General features: G+C 45.3%; 1 protein-coding gene across 3 annotated transcripts in view; it reads right to left on the bottom strand.

The window, feature by feature from the left end:
• tmem201 (transmembrane protein 201) overlaps positions 1-24,407 on the bottom strand; it is a 119,214-nt gene that overhangs the window by 81,387 nt on the left and 13,420 nt on the right. For all 3 annotated transcript variants that reach the window (XM_055659623.1, XM_055659625.1, XM_055659626.1), the window contains exons 3-4: positions 23,504-23,698; positions 9,597-9,773 (exon numbers count right to left, since the gene is read on the bottom strand). In XM_055659623.1, the coding sequence (XP_055515598.1) occupies positions 9,597-9,773; positions 23,504-23,698 (372 nt within the window). The remainder of the gene's footprint in view (positions 1-9,596; positions 9,774-23,503; positions 23,699-24,407) is intronic.

Below are 24,407 nucleotides of genomic sequence, written 5' to 3'. Positions count from 1 at the left end.
TTTAAATTATAATAACAATTTAGAACATCTGATAGACAAAATGCTGGAGTAACTCAGCGGGTCAGGCAGCATCGGTGGAGAAAACTAATAGGTGACGTTTTGGGTCCAAACCCTTCTTCAGACTGCAGAAGGGTTCCAGTCTGAAGAAGGGTTCCAACAAGAAACATCTATTCCTTTTCTCCAAATACTGCCTGACCCGCTGAGTTACTCCAGCATTTTGTGACATCTTCAGTATAAACCAGCATCTGCAGTTCCTTCCAACACAATTAGAACCTCCACTTGTTTATTTTAAATCTACATAGAAAACCTATGGCTCATACACCACTCCCCAAACTTAAGATGACTCTTCAAAAAAGTGAAATCTTGCTTAAACGCAACTTTTCACTTATCAGTACGGTTGACTTTTAACAGCCTCCTCTGTTGAGTGTACTTTGGGATGGTCAAGTAGTATCAGCATTGCCTATTACAATGTCCAAATCCCATGAACTAAAAAAAAATCCATTGCATTTACCCCTCGTTTTGATTCATGGGGCTTCTCAAACTGGATGCTGTGCATTCGTCTATATGGTAATTTAAAATACACTTGAACTGCATTAACTATAAAGTGCTTTGCAACATTCTGCTTTTATGAAAAGCAATTTTTATGAAAGCATTGATACAATCAAATTTTTGGACGCTTGGGATGCAATTTTCGATGCCTGGGCCAATTTACAAGCAACATGTTATTAGCAGAATTAGAATCAAGGTGCAACATAAGTTGACCAGAATAACAGAAAGCATTAGAGAATATGTTTATGACGAGATAGGATGAGACAATTAGATCACCAGCTCCACAATTAACAGAGTAAAGGGGGCCAAAATGACATCCAATCAGATGTTCTCAAAATTAATTACATTGTAGGGTTAATTAAAATACTTTTTCTGCTGGTTGGTGAATTAGTAACGGGAACATTAAATGGAATATCGGCACTAGAAATAATAATAATGCTTGGAACCACTTCACAGAACAAATTAAATTTGGAATATATATACACACATGTGCGCACACACACAAATTGAATTTGTATTCCTTAGTTCTTACACAAACATTTAGGTGACAAATGTACGAAACGTCATCTATCCAGAGAGGCTGCCTGACCTGCTGAGTTACCCCAGCACTGCCTTTTAAAATAAAATATAAACTAACATCTGCAGTTGTTTGTGCCTACATAGCGGATGCAATTCTGGGTTCCCCAAATTAATAAAAAAACAAGCAAAATAATGAGTGCACCCATTTACTATGCAGACAAAGTTACATCAAACTTGGAAATGTCCATTAGGTATCAACTGATGAAGGAATGCATTTGGCAATCACCTGATGAATAAAAACCAAAAATAGTGTGAAGAAAACATCCAGTTTTCTCAGGGTTAAAATCGTTCCATGGAAATGTGCTGAAAATGACATTTGGATGCAACATTGTTACAGAATTAAACATAATGAGATCGAGTTGCATTTTAGAACAGGACCAATGAGAAAAAGTGTACAAAAGGAATCTACACTCTTTTAGTCTGAAAAGGGTCCCAACCCGGAATGTCACCTATCCATGTTTTCCAGAGATGCTGCCCAACTCACTTTGCTCCTTTATTGTAAACCAGCATCTGCAGTTCCTCATTTCTACATTATAATGTGAATTTTTACTGTGCTCACAAAATCTAGTGTACACGTTTAATGCATAGTTCTCATACCACAACTTGGAGTCAGAGTATGTAGGACAGAAACAGGCGCTTTGTCCAAACTCCTCCGTGCTAGCCCAGGGTGCCCAGTTAAGTTCCCATACCTTCATCAACCTTATGTAGAAAAGAACTGCGGATGTTGGTTTCCACCAAAGATAGACACAAAATACTGAGGTAACTCAGTGGGTCAGGCAGCATCTCTGGAGAAAAGGGTTCAAACCAAAACGTCACCTATCCTTTTCTCCAGAGATGCTGCCTGACCTGCTGAGTTAATCCAGCTTTGTGTGTCTATCTCTCTCTAATTCTTTCATCAACATTTCATGTCCTTTTAAATGTTTCTATACGAGTAGAATAATTGTTTCCTAGCTCATCTGCTACAGATGTGTTGCTGCCACCCTTGTCTAAGTTTACAGGTTGTGGGTGCAAGTCCAAAGACAGGCATGAGATACTGACATATTGTGCACTACTGATTAGGTGCTCTATCAGAGCTACCATCATTTTGATGACACATTAAATTGAGACCCCAACTTACTGTTTATGGTTAGTTGAGAAAGAATACACGAGTTTCCATGATATTATTAAGAATAAATGGGCATTATTCCAGATGAGCTATAGAGAGTATTCTAACAGGATGCATCTCAGCCTGATGTGCTCTGCTCTTGACCTAAACCTAGAGAGAGTAGTCAACACATGCCTGTCCATCACAGCCTAGCCATTTCCATCCAGCCAGCTTCAGGATGCGTTGCAACAGAAAATCTGTAAACATTGTCAGTGATACCTGCTATCCAGGCCATCTTTTCTCTCTTCCACCTACTGGGAGTAGGTACAGGAGCTTGAAAGCCCAGATGTCTAGACTTACCAACTAATTCTCCACTGCTATCAGACTACCAAACATGCAAGCTCTTACACATGCCCTTCTTAGAGGTCAGGCCATGTTCTCTTTATCCCTAGTTGTACCTCATTCAATTATTTCTTTATTGTACTTCAGGTGTTTTTGCACTACTTCAGATTGCACCACAATGTTTGCACTATTCTGTTTTGCATTCACTGTTGTATTCATTATTGTATTTAACATTACCATGTATACTATTTGCTCTGAATTTCTTGCAAAACACGGAATTTTATTGCACCTTTGTGTATATGACAATAAACTAACCCAAATCTAGCTAATATTTCTCAATCAATAGGTAGTTCATTTTGTCATTAATGTTTAGTTTAGAGTTACAGCGCGGAAAACAGGCCCTTTAGCCCAACGAGTCCATGCCAACCAGTGATCCCCGCACACTAACACTTTCCTACACACATTAGGAATAATTTACAATTTCACCAAGCCAATGAATCTACAATGAGTCATTGGAGTGTGGGAGGAAACCGAAGATCCTGGAGAACGTACAAACTCCATACAGACAGCACCCTTGGTCAGGACCAAACCAGAGTCACTGGTGCTGTTAGGCAGCAACTCTACTGCTGTTCCTCCGTTCCATTGTCGGACTTGCCCACCATTGTGGGACTTGCTGCACACAAATGCTTCACATCATCCTGATGGATCAATTGCATTTGTAACTGCCAACACCAAGAATTCACTACACAATTTCTGCAGACGATTCAATAAATAGCCTTGCAAGAATAATATTCAGAATTTATTTCAGCCACATATGCTGCATTTGCAATGTATTCTTGCATTTGCAAATGCACTGCCAGCACCAAGAATACACTGCACAATTTCTGCATAGGGAGTTTAATAAATAGCCTTGCAAGAATAGTGTTCACAATTAATTTCAGCCACATATGCTGCAAAAACACTGCAGTGAAGAAATCTACTGTCTCAAACTTGGAACGTCCCTATCGTGCGAGTTAGCCACATCAGCTAGAATTCTTTAGAAAAATAGTTTGCATCACACCCTGTCCTAGATCAAAAGAAAAATGTTTCTGGATTTATGCACATCCAAATGATGTAATAGGGTTCTATCTAAATTGGTCCTCTCAAAGGTACTACCAAAATTGTGCCTCAAGCAAACACATAACAAGTCGATCAGAAGTCAAATCAGTCATCATTAATATTTAATAAATCAAAAACCACATTAAAAAGCAGTGCCGAGGTTGGTGAAGAATTGTTACATTTCCACATTCCACTTTGGTCACAATAGCAAAGATACAATTCAAGTTAATCAAACTTAGATGATTCATGTCTGACAACACTATCACCTGAGCTAGCCATTGTACATTCAAGTCCCAATTCATAAACTCTGGCACAAAAATATAGACCGATCCTCAAGTATAATACAGGTGCACAACCTTTTATCTGAAATTCCAAATAACGAAAAGCTCCGAATAGCAGACATTTTTTCGGCCCTTGAAGAAAGGTCCTTGAAGACGTTCACCAAGGCCGGCCCGCAGAGGTGACAGCGGAACCTCCGGTCGGTCCTCGAAGAAAGGGGAACTAAATCCCCATTCATAAAAGAGAAGGTGAGGGTATATTGCGCAGGAGGGTTAATAATTGACAATCTGCTGCTGCCTGCCCGCCGAGTTAAAAAGTTCCCATGGTAGACACGATACACAGTGTATCGTGAGTCTTGCGTGGGAACTTTTTAACTCAGCGGGCAGGCAGCAGCAGATTGTCGCTCCCTTCAGTTTCACCCCACCTACACCCCTCTGCTTCCCGGCCATGTGTGTGACCCCTTCCCTCCCCTCTCCAGCTCCCCGCCCATTGCACCGGCGCGGGGGCTTTGCACTGTCTTCACGTCGGCGATACCAGCAGGTCAGTGCCAGTCACCGGAGACGTCAGGATCAACGAGACACTGACCCCCAGGCCCACTGCAAGCACGGAGATCCCAGAGACCCACAGCCAGCAGCAGCCCAGCCCCGTCCCAACTCCAGAGGAAAACTGCAAACTGGCCGGGGACGTCAGGACCACCAGATGCCGCTCCCCGATGGGCCGCTACGGCGACAAGTGGCAGTTCACCCACAGCCCGAGCTGCGCCCCCTCATCGGGACACCGACCCCCAGGCCTACTGCAAGCACGGAGATCCCAGATCAGCAACTCCAGCCCAGCCCCGCTCCAACTCCAGAGGAACACGCAGAAGCTGATGGTGTGCAAGGTATGTCTTGTTCTTGGGGTGGCGCAGCTCGGTCTGTGGGCGAACTGCCACTTGTCGCCGTAGCGGCCCATCGGGGAGCGGATTCCTCTGGAGTTGGAGGGGGAGGGGGGTATTGTGCTGTTTGATCGCCCCCTGCTATCCCAGGGACAGGGAGACAGCGGCTTTTGAGAATGGTGGGCAATCACTTCCAAAGTTCTGCCCACACAGTCAGTACACCTCTCCTACACTTCTCCCGCACTAAGATCATCTCGCAGAGAATGATCCCAGCCTAACTCTCCCTATTCTCTCCTATTCTGCAAGAAAAAACTACATTGAAGACTCAAACTCGCGATCGAGTAACTGCCTGGGATCGAGGCACAAACTCGCGACCTTGCAGATATGAGCTGAGCACTCCACCACTGAGCCAGCCGTTAAAATCTACGCTAAAAATCTTCTATTCCGAAAGCCGAAAAATTGCGAATTACGAAAAGTGTCTTGTCCATGGCTTTTGGATAAAAGGTTGTGCACCTGTACTGAAATTACATTAAATGTGATTCTGTAGTACGTGGGTCTCAAAAGGAAGCACGAAGTCCAGTGTTTTGAGAGGCATCTTTAATTATGTTCCTCCCGGTTGTAAGGAAGACCAAACAAGAGAAAGATGGCACCCAAACCCCTGCCTTTAAACCCTCTGGCTAAGGGCCGCCTCCGGACTGAACCACTCCCGTGCCGAGGGGTTTGACAGGTATGATGGCACGACCCTTGGGAACCGCCACAGGACCCCCCCCCCCCCCCCCCCCCCCAGAACCCGAGGCACGAAACGCACCGGCAGGCGCACAACCCGGCCGGCCCGCGAGCAGAAGTCAGCAGATCGTGGGGCTGGCGGAGGCATAGATGGAGGGGCAGGTCGAGGGATAGGTTGAGGGACCGGCGGGAGGACAGGTGGAGTGACAGGCGGAGGGAGCCGTGAAGGAGGCGCGCCCTCGAGGCCGAGATTGGGCAACCAGCACCGGCTGGTCAATGTCCAGGTGTGCCGGCTTCAACCGGTCAATCGACACTGTCTCCGGCCGGCCCGCCATGTCCAGGACAAAGGTCGACTGCCCGTGTTCCAACACCCGGAACGGGCCCTCGTACGGCCTCTGGAGTGGCGTCCGGTCACGGCGCAGGAAGACGTATGGGCAGTCCCTGAGGGCTGATGGCACGTGTGGGCGAAATGTCCCATGGCGGGACGTCGGGACAGGTGCGAGCCTGCCAACTCGCTCGCGAAGGCGCTTTAGGGTGGATGAGGGCGTTCCCTGCTGCCCCGACGCCACAAACTCCCCGGGCACTGAGTGGCGAGCCGTACACAAACTCCGCCAATGATGAGGCCAAGTCCTCTTTGGGAGCAGTCCGGATGCCCAGCATGACCCACGGCAACTCGTCCATCCAGTCCGGGCCGGAGAGTCGCGCCTTCAGTGCTGCCTTTAGCTGCCGGTGGAACCTCTCGACCAGACCGTTAGCTTGCGGGTGGTAAGCCGTGGTGTGGTGTAGCCACACCCCCAGCAAGCGAGCCATGGCTGACCACAGCTCGGTGGTGCCCGGTCTGAGGAGATGTGCGCCGGCACCCCGAAGCGAGCAATCCAGTGCGCGGACAACGCACGAGCACACGTAGCCGTTGAAGTATCGGCCAGCGGAATGACATCCGGCCTCCGCGTGAAGCGGTCCACCATTGTGAGGTGGGTGATGCCCCGGGACGGCGGGAGAGGCCCTACAAAGTCTACGTGGAGATGGTCGAATCGCCGGTGAGGTAGACCAAATTCCTGGAGAGGCGCACGGACATGGCGCTGGATTTTCGCCGACTGGCACGGAATGCAGGTGCGAGCCCAATGGCCAACCTGCTTGCGCAGACCGTGCCACATGAAACGAGCGGCCACTAGTGCCGTTGTCGCCCGGATTGATGAGTGAGCCAATCCGCGACAAACCCCGTCCATTAGGCGTTGAAAGGCCTGCGCAGCGTTCGTGAGGTCGAACGGCATCCGCGTGAACTCATAAAGTCCGAATGGCGTGATGATCGCCGTCTTGGGTATGTCATCCGGATGAACCGGGATCTGGTTATAACCCCGTACCAGATCCACTTTTGAAAATATTGTGGCCCCAGCCAAATGGGCGGTGAAGTCCTGGATGTTGGGCACGGGGTATCGATCCGCTGTTGTAGCGGCGTTCAGCCGTCGTTAATCCCCGCAAGGTCGCCAGCCCCCGCTTGACTGAAGGACCATGTGGAGTGGGGACACCCAAGGGCTGCTCGGAGGGCGGACGATGCCCAAGGTCTCCATTGTGCGGAATTCCCGCTGTGCCAGACGCAGTTTATCCGGCGGCAGTCGGCGTGCTTGTGCGTGGAGAGGTGGGCCGGTAGTCTGGATAAAATGTACCACTCCGTGGCTGGGGGTCGTTGATCGAAACTGCGGGGTCAGAATGTCTGGGAACGCAGCCAAGATCCGTGCGAAGCGGGAGTCCACGGACGATAGGGGCCGTCCCACCGGTTGATACAAACGCAACTTGATCAGCTCCATCGTAGCTGCGTTGACCAAGCGCTGACGCCTGACGTCCACCATGAGGGAATGCGCCCGGAGGAAATCGGCCCCGAGCAATGGCTGGGAGACGTCGGCAATGGTGAACCGCCACGAGAAATGGCAGGATCCGAACACGATCGGAACCATGCGCACTCCATATGTGCAGATGGGGCTGCCATTCGCCGCAGTGAGGACAGGCCCCCGCTTACCGGAACGAATGTCGGCCAGCGAAGGGGGCAGGACGCTGAGCTCCGCTCCGGTATCAACGAGGAAGCGGGTCCCGGAGTGCCGACCCCAGGCGAAGAGGCGGTGAATTCGGCCGGCCGCCGCGAGGACTATTGGCAACCAGCCCAGGCGTTTCCTGGGAACGTGGACGGCTGGCAGCATTGTCGTGATGCAGCACCCCAGCGCTGGTGGTAGTAGCACCAGCGCCTCATGTTGGTGTTACTTGGAGTTTGCCTGCTCCTGCTGGTGGTGCCTGCAGCTTGCTGGCGCTGGACTGCAGGTGCAGTACCCCTCACGGCCGCAGGGGGCGATCTGACGGGCCGTCGGGCTGGAGCTGTCACGCCTTCCACAGCTCCCCCGCCCCACCGGAGAAAATCGGGAGCTGCCGGGGTGACCCCATCGGCGCGCCTGCCAACGGCCAGCGCGTTGAGTCATCAGGGCTCGTCGGCCTCAGCGCGTCCCCGTCTCTGCTGATGGCCAGCGCGCTGACGTCATCAGGTCGCGCCATCCACAGCGCGTCGGCGTGCCTCCCGAGGGCCCTGATGTCTGCAAAGGAGACGTCTGTGAGCTGCAGACGAATGTAGGCCGACAGCAGATGCAGGTAAGTATATTTGAATAGCAGGCACGGCGTGTGCCCATCCAGTAGAGCCACCATCTCCTTTAGGAGGCTTGATGGCCGTCGGTCGCCTAGGCCCTCCATATGCAGGATCCTAGCAGCACGCTCCATCCTGCTTAGTCCATAAATCTGGAGCAGGAGCTCCTTAAGGCCGAGATATTTATCAGTGTCCGGGGGGGCTGCGAGGAAGTCCGTGACCTCCTCAACCGTGTCCTGGTCGAGGGCCCCCACCAGGTAATAGAAGCGGGTGGCATCGACCGTGATGCCCCACAGGTTGAACTGGGCCTCTGCCTGCTGGAACCAGATGAGCGGCCGGGTGGTCCAGAAGGTAGGCAGTTTCACCGAGACTGCGTCCAGAGACAGGGCCGGGCCGGCCTGTGAGCAGGTAGGGCTTCTCTCCATCATGACGCCAATGGAGCATCGGGGTCACCAATGTAGTGCGTGGGTCTCAAAAGGAAACACGAAGTCCAGTGTTTTGAGAGGCACCTTTAATTATGTTCTTCCCGGTTGTAGGGAAGACCAAACAAGAGAAAGATGGCACCCAATCCCCTGCCTTTAAACCCTCTGGCTAAGGGCCGCCTCCGGACTGAGCCACTCCCGTGCCGAGGGGTTCGACAGATATGATGGCACAACCCTTGAGAGCCGCCACAATTCCCTGTTTCTTATCTCAGGTGGACGAAACTTCAGACGAAAGAGCCGATAAGTTACTCGCGTCCTGAACAATATTTATCCCTCACTCAGAATTCCTGAAGAACAGATTACATTGGCAATTTTGCATCACTTAGTGGGGGCTTATTGTGCTTGAAATGGCTTCCACACTCCCTTATACAAAACAGGGACAGTACTTATAAATGCCCTGCCATAGCTGAAAGAAACATGAGCGCACAATAAAGGGAAGTCCTTTATCTTATTTCTATAGGACTAAGAAATAATATATTACTCTTATTTATTTTTGTCAGATTCCCCTACTGTGACAAACCCAGGTTTTGTTTTAAAAAAGGGCTTAGTTTAAAAAAGCGCTTATCATGTATCACAGGTACTGTGAAAAGCTTTTTGTTGCATGCTATCCAGTCTATAATCTACACACCTGCACGTTTTTGGAGTGTGGGAGGAAACCGGAGCTCCTGGAGAAAATCCACACAGGTCACAGGGAGAACGACTATACCCGATTAGGAAATAATGTATAGTGCAAGATAAAGTCCATTAAAGTCCGATTAAAGATAATCTGAGGATCTCCAATTAGGTAGTTGGTAGTTCAGGACTGCTCTCTAGTTATTGATAGGGTAGTTCAGTTGCCTGATGAAGGCTGGGAAGAAACTATCCCTTTGAAACAAATAGGCTCCATTTCTAGAAAATCTAAAAGTCAGGCTAGCTTTTAAAATGAAAAAGATAATTCCCAACTTCACATCTAGCCCTTACCTGCACAAAGGTTTTGTCAGCTTCTCTTCGACGAAGCTGATGGTCAAAGAGAATTGCACGAATCTGCCGGTCTTGGTGTTTGATATAATATTCCACCGCTGCTTGGCAAGGACGGCACAGCTTGTAAGTCTGTTCAAGATGGTGTTTATATACCTCTATTTCCTCTTCATACTTATCCTAAGGGCACAAAAAAAGATTACATTTCCATCAGACACATCAGTTTACCTCCATATTTACAAGCATTTCACCCTCATTGTTCACCCATTTTCATTGTTCAAAAATATCTGAATAAAAAACATTTTTACTATTAGAATATAGCGTATAATGAACTTATTTCCGCGAAGCTGGAAGATCAATACAATGTCATGTTTGTAAAATTTATTGATCTCTGTACTTACAGCAACATTAATTAATCTGAAGGGTCTCGACCAGCGTTTCCATCAGACATCATCTATCCATGTTCTCCAGAGATGCTGCCTGACCCGCTGAGTTACTCCAGCACTGTGCATCTTTGTGTATTAACTGGCATCTGCAGTTCCTTGTTTCTACATTAATTTTATTTTCAAGTAATCTGTAGAAATTCAGTTACACTGCCCTCTAACTTTTACATGTTGTAACTATTATGTTACAAAATTATCACTCATTTAGAATGCAAGATTACTTTTATCCAGTTGCAAATAAGAACTTTATATCCAAGCAGGACAACAGAAAGACCTGAAACTTTATTGCCAAAACTACCGTGAAACAGTAATAACTTGGAAAAGCATTGCGAGGATACGGGTCATGCATGCCAGTCCCTGCTACTTTTTGCAGGAAATATATACTTTGAGGTAGATGAAGAGAAGAGTCTGATGCTGGCTTTGCTTTATTTAGTAGGCAGAAGCCAAACTCACACAATTTATTCCAAAATGGTAAATTGCCAACTGAACAAGTATGTCTTGTGGAGAGAAGGCAGGCAAGAAACTCATTTTGATAAAATTAAAAAAGTTTGAAGTGGAGTTGGAACACAAAGTGCTGGAGTAACTCAACCAGTAACTACATACCTCTCATGTAAATGAAATCAATTTGTTTCTATCGGACCTTTCATGTCATCATGGCTACTTTAACAATGCTACAGGTTAAAAATGTAACCATTTTAATCATTTACAAGCACCATTTCCAATAATAACCTGCTACCCTTAATTTTTAAACAGCATTACTATCACTAAGCTCATGTCGGTACTTTTAGGATCACTGTTGGATGGAAACAGCTGAATGTCACAGATGCCAGGAGCCAACGTGAAGTTCCTCAATGTGAGTTGTGGAAAACACCACTGGTTGACTTAATACTTTGCAGGATATCACTACTGTGCCTCAAGGTAGTGTCCTAACCTCAACCTCCTTCAGCTCCTTCATCTATGACCTCACTTTCATCACGTGATCAGTAGTGAGGATGTTCACTAATGATTGCACAATAGTCAACTCCAATTGAAACTTCTTAGCAAATTAAGCAGTCCATGCGTGCTACAGCAAACCCTAGACAACGTTCAGGTATGGTCAGGTAAGTCGGAAGCAGCATTTGCAATATAGGAGCCCAAGGCAATGAGCATCTTCAAGTCAGAATCTACCCTTGGCATTCAATAATATTACCATTACCATGATGCCCCATCGTTCAACATCCCAAGGATCATGAATGACCAGAAATGCAACTGGACATATGAACACAGGAGCTGCTGACCAAATTAGAGCCCAGGCTTGGGTGGCAAGTAGCTCAGTCCCTTGTACCAAAAGCATTTCTACCACCCACAAGGCATGGAATGCTCTCCACCTGCATGAATGAGCAAAGCTTTGGCACGCGAAACAGGTTGTCCGCTACCTAATGTGCTCATTCATGCTACCACTGCATACTATTTACAATGTGTAATTAAATTACTGACCTAGCTACTCCAAGAGAACTTCTTAAACCTAAGACTTCTAACATGGACAAAGCTTCGTATGTTCATGAGTATCAACCACATGCATCCATCCCTCCAGGGAACAGACCATCCTGATTTGAAAATATTTCACCATCCACTCTTCATTGCTGATCTAAATCCTGGAACTTCCTACCCAACAACACTGTGGGTTCTTCACTAGAAGGACTGCAGTGATTCAAGGCAGCAGCTCATCAACAATTTGAGACTCGTAAAGCCTGAAAAAGCCAAGTCGGTGGAAAATTACTTGATACAGATGGCAAAGTTTGGGCAGCTTGGTGGAAAGATTACTGAATCGGGATTGATTGAAATCCTTGAGAAAGTCAACCAACAGCTGGGAAAGCGAACAATAGTCACGTTTAACAGAAGAAAAGTAATGGATTCTGATGAAGAGGACGATTACTGAATTCTGAATGTGAGCCTAATTTATCAATAACGGGGAATTGGAACTCGGGCAATTCTGAATGTGAGCCTAATTTATCAATAACGGGGAATTGGAACTCGGGCACTGTCCTGACAGAGAATGGACCAATTAGTGTTCTCCCTGGTTTGCTGGAAGAATTATTTTATAGTTTGTATCGGTTGACAATGTGGTTCCCAATGCAGTTTATAATGCATGAAACAAACCTCTTGGTTAGTTGTGGAGATGTACTTCAAGATGGCAATTTTTAAAAGACTTGGAGAACTCAAACAATTTTAATTAAACTGCAAGATCGTGGACTATTATTAAAAAAAAAAAAATTTTTAATTAAAAAAGTTATATAGAGCTCTAGGGGCTAGTGATGTCAAGGGATATGGGGAGAAGGCAGGCACGGGTTATTGATAGGGGACGATCAGCCATGATCACAATGAATGGCGGTGCTGGCTCTAAGGGCCGAATGGCGTCCTCCTGCACCTATTTTCTATGTTCCTATGTTCCTATGTTTCTATGTTTCAATGAACATAGTGAACAAAAGCTGTCACATGTTCAGATGCAAGCAACAGAATTTTAGACAAGTTAATGGGCAATGCAAAGTAAGATGCTGTCCAGTAATGCACATTCTATTTCTTTGGGAACAGGCTGATCAAGAAGGGATCCATCGTAGAGGAATCCACAACATATGTCATACCCAGGTCCTGGATTTTTCACATAGATTCCAAAGAGCTCTACACTATGAAGGAGAGCAAGTTTGGACACAATTGTACATAGGTAAATGGCCGCACAACACATTTTCCCACCCACCTCTGATATCTCTCCCCACATCAGTGTTGTGAAACACAATGAGCCATTTTGGAAATATAAAGAACCAGCAATGTTTAAAACCACATTGTTATTTGACATAAAGTTATGAGCTTTTAAATCTTGCATTGTATCCTTGGGTAAGATCTTATTACACCATACCTGTGGAGACAGTCGGTCTCTTCAAAAACACACCATTCAGTGACGAAGGTCAAAAAACTGTTGGCTTTCAGCCACACAGCACAGCATCTGCAAGCCTTGGCATAACCAGCGTTTGTCTCAATTTTGAAAACTCAATCATCTCAGTTTCAAAATGTAAACATTTTATTTGTGGCCTCTGAAGTGGCCTCAGCTTAATTACTACTGTCAAAAAACATGGGTTTTGGAACTTTCTGAAGCAATGCCACCAACAAATCTTTCAGCAGGTTGACAATGCTTAGCTCCCCAAGGCATTTGGACCATTTCTTTTCAACAATCTGAAATTGTGATTGATTGCCTACTTTTGTGAAAATTGCGCCATGAATTTAAACTGCAATGTTAATAAACATATCATCCATGTCTGAAGTTGTTTCAATGTAAACATAGTTTAAACTTTTCATAAACACTTTCAGGAGTAAAAAAGATGGTTTGTGCACGGGAATTTCCATTTCTAATATTAATATTTTGCTGAGGGTACTGAGTGTTGGGTCTCTCAGCGCATAACCTTGTGTTGCCTCATCAAGGAACAACAATTGCCTCACAACTAAGCAAGGACAAAGCCTGACCAATCCCACCCATCATCTATTCTCTCATGGTATCACTCAGCAGCAGGCAGGCTGTGGTATTGTATTAGCTGTGGAAAGAGCCACTCACTGATGTACATAATTACTCTCTCTGCATTCTTCTGTAAAATGATGCAGTATCGGGTGGTGTGCACGAGTAAAGATAATGGAGTTAGAATGCCATGGGTGCAAACATTACTTCAGAGATCAGGAAAACATAGCTCATCACATCCACCACATTAACACCAGCTTGATTTGGCAACAATTCTGCCCAAAACTGCCAGCAATTGCAGACTTGTGGATATAGCCCTGTGGATCACTCAGACCACGCTCCCCACCATCAACTCTTTACATTGCCTTGGGAAAGTAACCAACATAATTAAGGACCATTTTTACACGGTCATTCCCTCTTCTCCTCCTTCCGGTTGGGCAGAAGACACACAAACTTGAAAGCACAAAAAAACAGATTCAGGAACAGCTTCTCCACTTATCAGACCAGTGAACGATCTCCTACAAGCTATGGTGTAGTCGTGCTCTTGTAACTTACCTCATTGTGGACCTTGGACTTTCACTATACTGTAACACTATATACGCTGGTATTTTTCTTTTTGCACTACCTGCTGTACTTGTTAATGGCTTTATTATACTTACTATGGATAGTAAGCTATTCAGTGTATCTTAGCAAACGTGTCATAACAAATCAAACCTCCACCTCAGTATACACTGCTGAAGTAGTTCTCCATTACTCTAACTGCCATTGCTACAGCAAGATGTTTAATCCATGGCCCCACTTGCTCAATTGCAGGTGTACTGAATGTCCCATGGGACTATTTCAAAGACCAAGTTATTCCAGGCCAATATTTAGCCCTCACCAACATCACAAAAACATATTATTGGAGCCTGCTGTGTGCAAAATGGATATCATGCTTATATTATAATTGTGACAAGAGAATCTTATTGCATATGGAGACCAGGGGATCTATATAGAGGTGCACAACCTTTTATCCGAAGATCCAAATAACGAAAACCTCCGAATAGCGACATTTTTTCGGTCCTTGAAGAAAGGTCCTTGAAAACGTTCACCGAGGGCGGCCCGCAGAGGTGACAGCGGAACCTCCAGTCGGTCCTCGAAGAAAGGGGAACTAAATTCCCATTCATAAAAGAGAAGGTGAGGGTATATTGCGCGGGAGGGTTAATAATTGACAATATGCTGCTACCTGCCAGCTGAGTTAAAAAGTTCCCACGGTAGACTCACGATACACAGTGTATCGTGAGTCTTGCGTGGGAACTTTTTAACTCAGCGTGCAGGCAGCAGTAGATTGTCGCTCCCTTCAGTTTCACCCCACCTACACCCCTCTGCTTCCCGGCCATGTGTGTGACCCCTTCCCTCCCCTCTCCAGCTCCCCGCTCATTGCACCGGCGCGGGGGCTTTGTACTGTCTTCACGTCGCGATGCTAGCAGCACAGTGCCAGTCACCGGAGACGTCAGGACCAACGGAACACCGACCCCCAGGCCCACTGCAAGCACGGAGATCCCAGATCAGCAACTCCAGCCCAGCCCCGTTCCAACTCCAGAGGAACACGCTCCCCGTATGGGCAGAAGCTGATGGTGTGCAAGGGGTACGTCTTGGTCTTGGGGTCGCGCAGCTCAGGCTGTGGGCGAACTGCCACTTGTCGCTGTAGCGGCCCATCGGGGAGCGGATTCCTCTGGAGTTGGAGGGGGAGAGGGGTATTGTGCTGTTTGATCACCCCCTGCTATCCCAGGGACAGGGAGACAGGACGTTCACCGAGGGCGGCCCGCAGAGGTGACAGCGGAACCTCCGGTCGGTCCTCGAAGAAAGGGGAACTAAATCCCCATCCATAAAAGAGAAGGTGAGGGTATATTGCGCGGGAGGGTTAATAATTGACAATATGCTGCTACCTGCCCGCTGAGTTAAAAAGTTCCCACGGTAGACACGATACACAGTGTATCGTGAGTCTTGCGTGGGAACTTTTTAACTCAGCGTGCAGGCAGCAGCAGATTGTCGCTCCCTTCAGTTTCACCCCACCTACACCCCTCTGCTTCCCGGCCATGTGTGTGACCCCATCCCTCCCCTCTCCAGCTCCCCGCTCATTGCACCGGCGCGGGGGCTTTGTACTGTCTTCACGTCGCGATGGCAGCAGGTCAGTGCAGTCACCGGAGACGTCAGGACCAATTGGACGTCGACCACCGCAAGCACGGAGAACCCAGAGACCCACAGCCAGCAGCAGCCCAGCCCCGCTCCAACTACAGAGGAACCTGGGTTGCGGATGACGGGGCACAGCTCGGGGCGTCGTAGGGGCCCATCGGGGAGCGGGTTCCTGTTGGTCCTGACGTCTCCGGCCACCTGCTATCCTCCGGGAACTGTACTGCCCTTGCAGGAGAGTGGGGTTGTTTGCAGTTGCAGAGGGAGGGGGCAAGGGCGGTACAGTTCCCAGTCTCAGCTCCAGTCCAGGGGGGTGGCCGGAGACGTCAGGACCAACGGGACAGTGACCCCCAGGCCCACTGCAAGCACGGAGATCCCAGAGACCCACAGCCAGCAGCAACTCCAGCCCAGCCCCGCTCCAACTCCAGAGAAACACGTAGGGGCAGAAGCTGATGGTGTGCAAGGTGTTCTTGGGGTGGCGCAGCTCGGGCTGTGGGCAAACTGCCACTTGTCGCCATAGCGGCCCATCGGGGAGAGGATTCCTCTGGAGTTGGAGGGGGAGTTGGGTATTGTGCTGTTTGATCGCCCCCTGCTATCCCAGGGACAGGGAGACACAGCGGCTTTTTAGACTGGTGGGCAATCACTTCCAAAGTTCTGCCCACACAGTCAGTACACCTCTCCTACACTGCATTTCATACAAACATTTATTCTGCAAGAAAAAACGACATTGAAGACTCAAACTCACGACCGAGTAACTGCCGGGATCAAGGCGCAAACTCGCGACCTTGCGGATATGAGCCGAGCACTCTACCACTGAGCCAGCCATTAAAATCTACGCTAAAAAATTTCCATTCCGAAGACCGACAAATTCTGAATTACGAAAAGTGTCTGGTCCCAAGGCTTTCGGATAAAAGGTTGTGCACCTGTAGTACAAAACAAATTTGTAATATCAGGCTAGTACCATCAAATTTTGATATTGAAGCTTTTAAAAACTCAACTGCCACATATTTCAATCAATCTGTTGGACTGGTGGGGACATAATTGAAATTAAAAAGCCATGAGTCATGACTACCCATAGCTGCTGTATATTGCTGCTATAGAGACAACAGAATGCAGATGTTGGATTATTCCATCCCCAGATCAAAGCTGCTTCCCTAAACGCTCAATTAAATTACTTCATAATCACCACCATGTCTGAGAGAATGGCAGATCCATATCTGTCAAAAGTTATACAGCACAGAAATAATCCCTTCGGTCAAGCACATCCATGCCAACCAAGATGTCTACCGAGCTGGTCCCGTTTGACTATGGTTCACCCATATCCTTCTAAATCTTTCCTAATCACGTTTTATTGAAATGTCATAGGTGTGTCCATAATACCACCAAAATAATAAGGCAAGTTGATTTACTGCTAGAAATGGACAGAGCGTGAATCAAGTAGGGTGATTCCCCAGAAGAATCAAATCATGATACAGTTCAGATGGCCATTCTGTCCATCGTGCCAGTGTCACCTCACACACATACATTTATTTCCCCTGAGGTACAGCACACATGTCTTCAAGTATTTATACTTTTTATTTTTTATTTTAATTTCCTTTCAGGCTATGCATAGATCATAACTTAGAGGGGGGAAAATGACAAAGATATCATGAAAACATTATACTTCATCCTACCTTTACAATTTATCCCGTTTTAAAAACGAGTTTATGGAATTTAAATTCTGAATGGGACAATGCACAGTTAAAGATAGTAAAATTAACACTGGTCCAACGTGCCATTATTAATAGAATATAGAGTTGTTTGATATTATATAACATTTTTTTGTATAATAGCACATAGCCAACTGCCTGGCCAATTGCCAACCAGTCTATTCCAGGAAAACGAACATTACAGCCAAGTGCCAAATTCCAATAAGATAGCAAACTCCAATTTGATGGTATCTTGCAAATGAAATATTCCAGAGAACACCCTCAAATTATCTGGCCTGCAACGACCAGACCTCATCGGAATCAGTTCTCCAATGGAGGACTTTTTGTGACATGAATCTTAATGTTAATCTCTTCCAGAAGCATGACTGTGACTTGTTCAATTAATCCAGCATAGTCGGACGCTAGCAGTTATGCATGTGGGTACTCAGATACTCAACAAATCTCAACTATAAAGGATAAAATGCATTCCAGCTTGTCAAGTTCAAAATTATTCACCTTGCTGTTAGTTTATCACTGAACTTATATATTGTGTGTTACAGTAGAATAAAAAACACCTTAAATAGTAAACCAAAAGCAAAATACTAGAATGAATGGTGCAAAAATGAAAAAGAGAAGCATTTAATCTCACATGGGTGATATTTCAGAGATACCTGAAGCAATGTCTCTTTTAGTCAGAGCAATGCAGCACAGAAACAAACCCATCAGCCCAACTCGTCCGCGCCGACCAAGATGCTCCATCTAAGCTAGTCCCATTTGCCTGCATTTGGCTCATACCCCTACATTGTTCCTATCCATGTACCAGTCTTTTAAATACTACAGTACTGGCATCATTTACTTCTGGCATTTTACTTCATATACCCACAACACTGCAAAAAAGTTTACTGTTTTAGTATCATCTGCAGACATCATCACCGATCCCCGAGACACACCACTAGTCACAGGCGTCCAGTCCAAAAAACAACCTTCCCCCACCATCAATTGCTTCCTCCCATGAAGCCAGTTCTCAACCAGTTGTCCAGCTCACACTGGAACCCATGTAATCACAATACACAATACAATTTATTTGTCACATGAACCTCATAGAGGTTCAAATGAAATGTTGTTTCTGCAGTCATACACACAAGAAAAAAAAGCCAAGACACAACACAATTTACACTGACATCCATCACAGCGCATCTCCTCCTCGCTGTGATGGAAGGCAAAAAAACTTATCTCTCCCCTGCACTCCCCATTCCCCTCCCGATGTCAGATTCAAAGCCCCCGGCGGGCGATGGCAATTGTCCCGCGGCCATTAACGCCGCGCCGGGTGATGCAAGGCCCTGCTCCGGGTCTTGTTGTTGGAGCCCCCGGCGGGCGCTAGCAAAGTCCCACAGCCGTTGAAGCCGCTCCCCGCTCCAGGCACTCCTCGACCCCGCGACTCGGGTGGGTGAAGTCGCCGTTGCGGAAGCCCCGAAAAGCGGTCTCCCAGCAGGGACCCGCGGGCTCCCGGTGTCACTGCCCACCAGACCTGCGGTTGGAGCCTCCGAATCCCCAGGGTCGGGTCGCAGCAGCGCGCCACCACCGCTCCACCCGCTCCGAACTCCGCCAGCTCCGTGATGGTAAGTAGGTCCGCAGCTCCGCGACTGGAGCCCCAGGTCATTCCTGCTGGAGGCCGCTCCACGTTGCAGCCCCAATGACAACGGAGACCCGACAGGGAAAAGGTCGGGTTCTCCGTGCAGGGGAAAGATTTTAAAAGTTTCCCCCCCCCCCCCCCCACACACACACACACACACACACACACACACACACCATCCCCCATCAAAAAATAAATAAAAATTGCATTAAAACGGGACAAAAAATAACAAAAAGACAGACGGACTGCAGAGGCCGCTGCGACGTGAATCGAACCTTCCACAGCAGCATACAATGCGGAATTTTAACAACGCTCTGTGGAAGTCCATATAGAATACATCTATGGCTCAGTTCTCATCAATCTTCGTTAATTCTTTAAAATAAATTAGTGAGTAATAATATCCCACACACATCATGCTATCACGAATCAACCAGTTTTTCCAAATGCATTCCAAAGTTTTTCCAATCTTATCCCTCAGAATCCTCTCAAGTATCTTTCCTACCACAGCTAGGATTACTGTCAGTAGTTCCCAAGTTTTTCTTTGCACCCCTTCTTAAATAGAGGCACATTAGCCATCCTCCAATCTACTGGCAGGTCACTTACATCTAACAATGATTCATCCATCTTAGTCAGGATTAGTCAGAAACCCAGCATTTATTAGTTCCTAGTTCCAACATTTATGACGGGGCTGTTTGCGTGCTCTTTGCCTACCACGTTCCTACATTACATCTGTGGTTTTATTTTAAAACTACTTAAATGATTGAAAAACATTTTACAATGGCTCAGGACATTTATGGTGCAAGAAAACAGCAGTCAGCTTTTTATACTTTAATTCTGAACATTACCAACATTTGGGTGAACATATCCTTATTAAAAACACTTGGAGTGTTATATTACTGAAAAGAAAATAAACCCAAACAAAGGCAACTACTACCACGAAAAATAGCTCAACTTCTTCGGCCATCTACACTCTGCAAACTGTATCTTCACATTCACCTAGTCCTTCTAATCTCTCTCCCCACTCCCACGTGTCCTGTACTTGCAGACCTACTACAGCAAGCAACATATTAACCCCCCCCCCCCCACTACCACCTTTACAAAAAACCTTTTCAAAATCATAACACATCCAAGTATCCATGCTCCCCTAATTATGGCATCTTTACACGTTCTCTAGGCAATAAACTCTGGAACTCTCACATCTTTCTATCCTCTTACATGCTCCTTAATAACAACCGCTTTCAACCAGTGTTTGGGTAATCGCCCTAGTCCCTCTTACCTAGAATGATCTCAAATCTGTGGATAAAGATACTATCCAACACTTAGGTCTTTTTTTTTTTAATCATGTTACATGTTCCATTAACATTTACATTTAACTGAAACTGTGCATTTTCCAAGGGACGTGTTTGTATGTTTCTACAAAAGGGTACTTGGAGTATTATTTTGTGAAAATAACAACAAAACAATGAGATATTTTCGAACAAAACTTAAGTGTTTAAGGACATTTTCAACAACATTTTGGAAATAATCAAAAAGCAAATTCTGTAGCAAGCGGTAGGCCCATCTTCAGCTCCATCAAGTCTGGTGATTAATCTGCAATTCAATCTGCTTCCATGATGATCAGTAAAACAGAATAGGCTTCAAACAATTACAAATTACAAAGCAGAAGGCAGATTGTCACCAAATCTGCAAAGAAATTCACTGCAACATTGTTAACAACCTTCAGTGAAAACTGAGCACTTGCCCACACATTTGCATTCCAGCACCCTCTGCTGGAATGCAAATGTCATTGCTAATGGTCAAAAAGATTAATGGACTTTATTTCCCAGTTTTTAAAGGTCAGAAATACAAGCAACGTTCAAAACAAAATACAGAACATGTAAGCAACTCATGTAATGCTCACAGCAACAACATTTATACCAACACCCTCCTTAAATTCAGCACCTGTCAGCTCCTTAACATAATATGCATCAATGTACAGACATGATATACCTTTGAAATGTCATTGAAAAGGCATAACATATTCCTTTGTCTATATATTATGCAATGGATTTTTGCGTGATACAAAATTCACCCTTCATCCTAGCAAGAGGACAATGCTACCAAATCGCACTTGATTCTAAGTCAGCAATTCACGTTTGCATCATAATTTAAGAAATTCATCAAAAATAACTATTTTACACAAGGACAAAGCCCTTGTGTATTTCTGGATTCATCCAAATGATGGCTGCAATCTGGTGAAATCCTTAATACTTTTAAACAAGATTGTCTTTGTAATGCTTCTTCACTACATCTAAATTATGATATTACTTGCTCAACATCCAGCAATGTATGGACAGAAATTTATTTCTAATACTGGAAAACTAAATCTACTGTGTTTAGTTCCTGACATAAAAATGAAGCCGATTATTTGCAGCTGGACATTATTATTTGCCTCTGGTTGAGCTTCAGGACACATATTTACACCACTAAGAAAGCCAATTCCCACCTCCATCACATGTCCTCAGGCAATTGAACCATCCTACCAACAACTAGAGAGCAGTCCTGAGCTACTATCTACCTCATTGTAAACTCTGGGACTATATTTGATTGGACTTTATCTTGCACTAAATGTTATTCCCTTATCATGCATTTGTACACTGTGGATGGCTCGATTGGATTGTCTTTCTGCTGACTGGTTAGCATGCAATAAAAGCTTTTCACTGTACCTTGGCACATGTGACAATAAACTAAACTCAAACTTGCTGCAGCTGCTTTGCGAATAAAACCCTCATCTAAGTTTCCCACAACTTGCCTTGACTTTTGCTGTACAGCCCTGAAAAACGATTGTTATACAGCCCTCCTGAAATACGTTATCACCCAAAAGATAAGAAGGTGGTGCAATGGATGTTGTCTATATAGACCTCAGTAAAGCATTAGAAATGAATGTTCTGAACCAGTCAATACTGGTACATTATAGCCAAAACTGACGGCCATAGAAGAGATAGTGGAAGAGGGGTATTTGTTTCAAATTGGTAACAGTGTTCTGCAAGAATCAATGTTTAATATAATTAATGACTTGAATGGCAATGTGGATAGACTGTTTAGGTTTGCAGATGATAAATGTTGTGGATCGCAAGGAAAGTTGTCGAAAACAGTTGAAAATTTGGCAGACAAATAGCAGATGGAATTAAACATACAATTTTGAGAAGTTAAATGCAAGCAGAGAGTATACAGTAAATGCCAGGAATGTCAGAAGCATTGATGTGCGGAAAGCATCAACATAAGTGGATAGAGTGGTAAAGGTGCCATAGGCCATTCATAGGTTAGGGCATTGCAAAGTCGTGTTGCAGCATACAAAACTTTGGTTAGAAAATATCTGGAGTCTTGTGTCCAGATCTGGTTGTCACAGGAGAAGGAAGAAATGCAGGCTTTGGAGAAGATACAGAAGATATGGCCTGGATTAGAGTTTATTTGCTGTAAGGTGAGGTTGTAAAAGTTTCATGTTTTCTCTGGAGCTTCAAAAGCCGAGGGGTGACCCGATAAGAAGTATATCATAAGAGGAATACATTGGTTAGAAGCCAGGGTGGAAGTACGAAATAATAGAGGGCACATGTTTAAGGTACCAGGCAAACATTTTTAAAGGAGATATCCGAGGCAAGCCTTTAAAAAAAATAAGTGCGAAGTTCCTCGAACACTTTGCCAGGAAACACTGTGGAAGCATTTATGATCGCAACCTTAAAGAGGCACTTGGGCAGGCACATGAATAGGCAGTGAATAGTGGGATACAGACAATGTGCAGGCTGGCATCATGGTTGGCGCAGACATGGTGTTCCTGTGCTGTCCCATGCCCAAATGATGGCAAGTCCCATCTTTGGTGCTCAATGAGATACATTTACACTCAATAAGCAATGTCTCATTGTTCATGTGGCCACAAGAAACGGCCGATGCTGGTTCACAAAAAAAGGCAGTGTTGGTGTAACTCAGCAGGTCAGGCAGTATCTCTGGAGAACATGGGGAGGTGACATTTCGGGTTGGAAGAAGGGACCAACCTGCAATGCCACCTGTCCACATTCTCCAGAGAAGACCCACTGAGTTACTCCAGCACTGTGTCCTATAGTGTAACATGTTCATAGTTTATTTTAAAACACCTTAGCCTCAATCTCTAATCTCTTCCAGCCTTCCAACCCCCTCAAGGCATTTTGCTGAGGCTTATTGATCTTGGCTGTCAGCCATGCCAAGTTCTAGAATTGCCTAAATAAACCTCTCAACTTTCTCCTCCTTTATTTTTTTTAAAATCCAGTTTGACAAAGCTTTTGATTATCTACCCTATTACCTGATGGTGTAATTTTGAAAGGCACAGTATGTTAGTGACCTGAAAAGATTATTATTTAACTTTACGAGCATTGTTTAAAATCATACTGGTACAAATGGGAGAATCAGCGAGTTGTAATAGATTTATAATTATTAGCTTAAACAATGTCATATTTAGATAGCGGACTCTATATTCTTACCTCATCTCTGGGCACAAAGGAAGCCAACTGCTTGATTTTGAGAGGCTGGTTGTTGTTGCATTTCTTACAGAAGAGGATTTGTCCATTTGGCCATTGCTGGAGTTTGGAGGCTTCAGAAGGAGTTGCCCAGCTGGTCACCATGTGATTCAAATGCTCCATATACTGAGCAGGGATCGGCTTATTGTAATCACCATTCTGAAATAAAAACAGCATTGTTTTATATTAAAATGCTAAACGGATTCTAGCAAATTAGCATTAAATGTCCATGAGTTTGGATGGATCATTTATCAGATGCCGCACAATGCAACAGTTACATAAAAATATACTGATTATTTGCTAACTATTTGGCTGAGGGGATTGTTCCATACACAACACAAGTAGGTAGATTTAGATCCCACATGAATCAATTGATAATTCTATGGCATTTAACTATGCTGCAGTGACTCCTAAAACCCGAGAGCATATGTCTATGCCAGTAAGAAGAAAGGTCTCAACCCGAAAGGTCACCTATTCCTTTCCTCCAGAGATGCTGCCTGACCTGCTGAGTTACTCCGGCATATCCAAGCCTCTGTTCCTTCGAGTACAGTGATATCTCCACCTCCAAATTACAGTTTTTCCATAAAATAATGACTGTACAGTTTTCCTTAGAACTAAAGGGATTTGTTAAATTGTTTAAAATCAATCGAAGGTTTAGATACTGTAAATAAGGAGAAAGTTTTCACTGGGTGACGGATCAAACAGAGCTTTAAAAGCTTCCATTGAATATGCATCTGCCACCTTATCGGACAGGGTATTTCAAATCCACACCACACATATCCAATTTCCTTAAATCTATGCAAAAAGAACAGAATAAGACACAAGAAACTGCCAATGCTTGAATCTTGAGCAAAAACACAATGTACTG

The sequence above is a fragment of the Leucoraja erinacea genome, chromosome 30 (genome assembly GCF_028641065.1).
Source record: "Leucoraja erinacea ecotype New England chromosome 30, Leri_hhj_1, whole genome shotgun sequence".
Taxonomy (NCBI): domain Eukaryota; kingdom Metazoa; phylum Chordata; class Chondrichthyes; order Rajiformes; family Rajidae; genus Leucoraja; species Leucoraja erinaceus.
The sequence above is the reverse complement of the archived record's forward strand: the minus strand, read 5'-3'. Positions and strand labels throughout refer to the sequence as shown.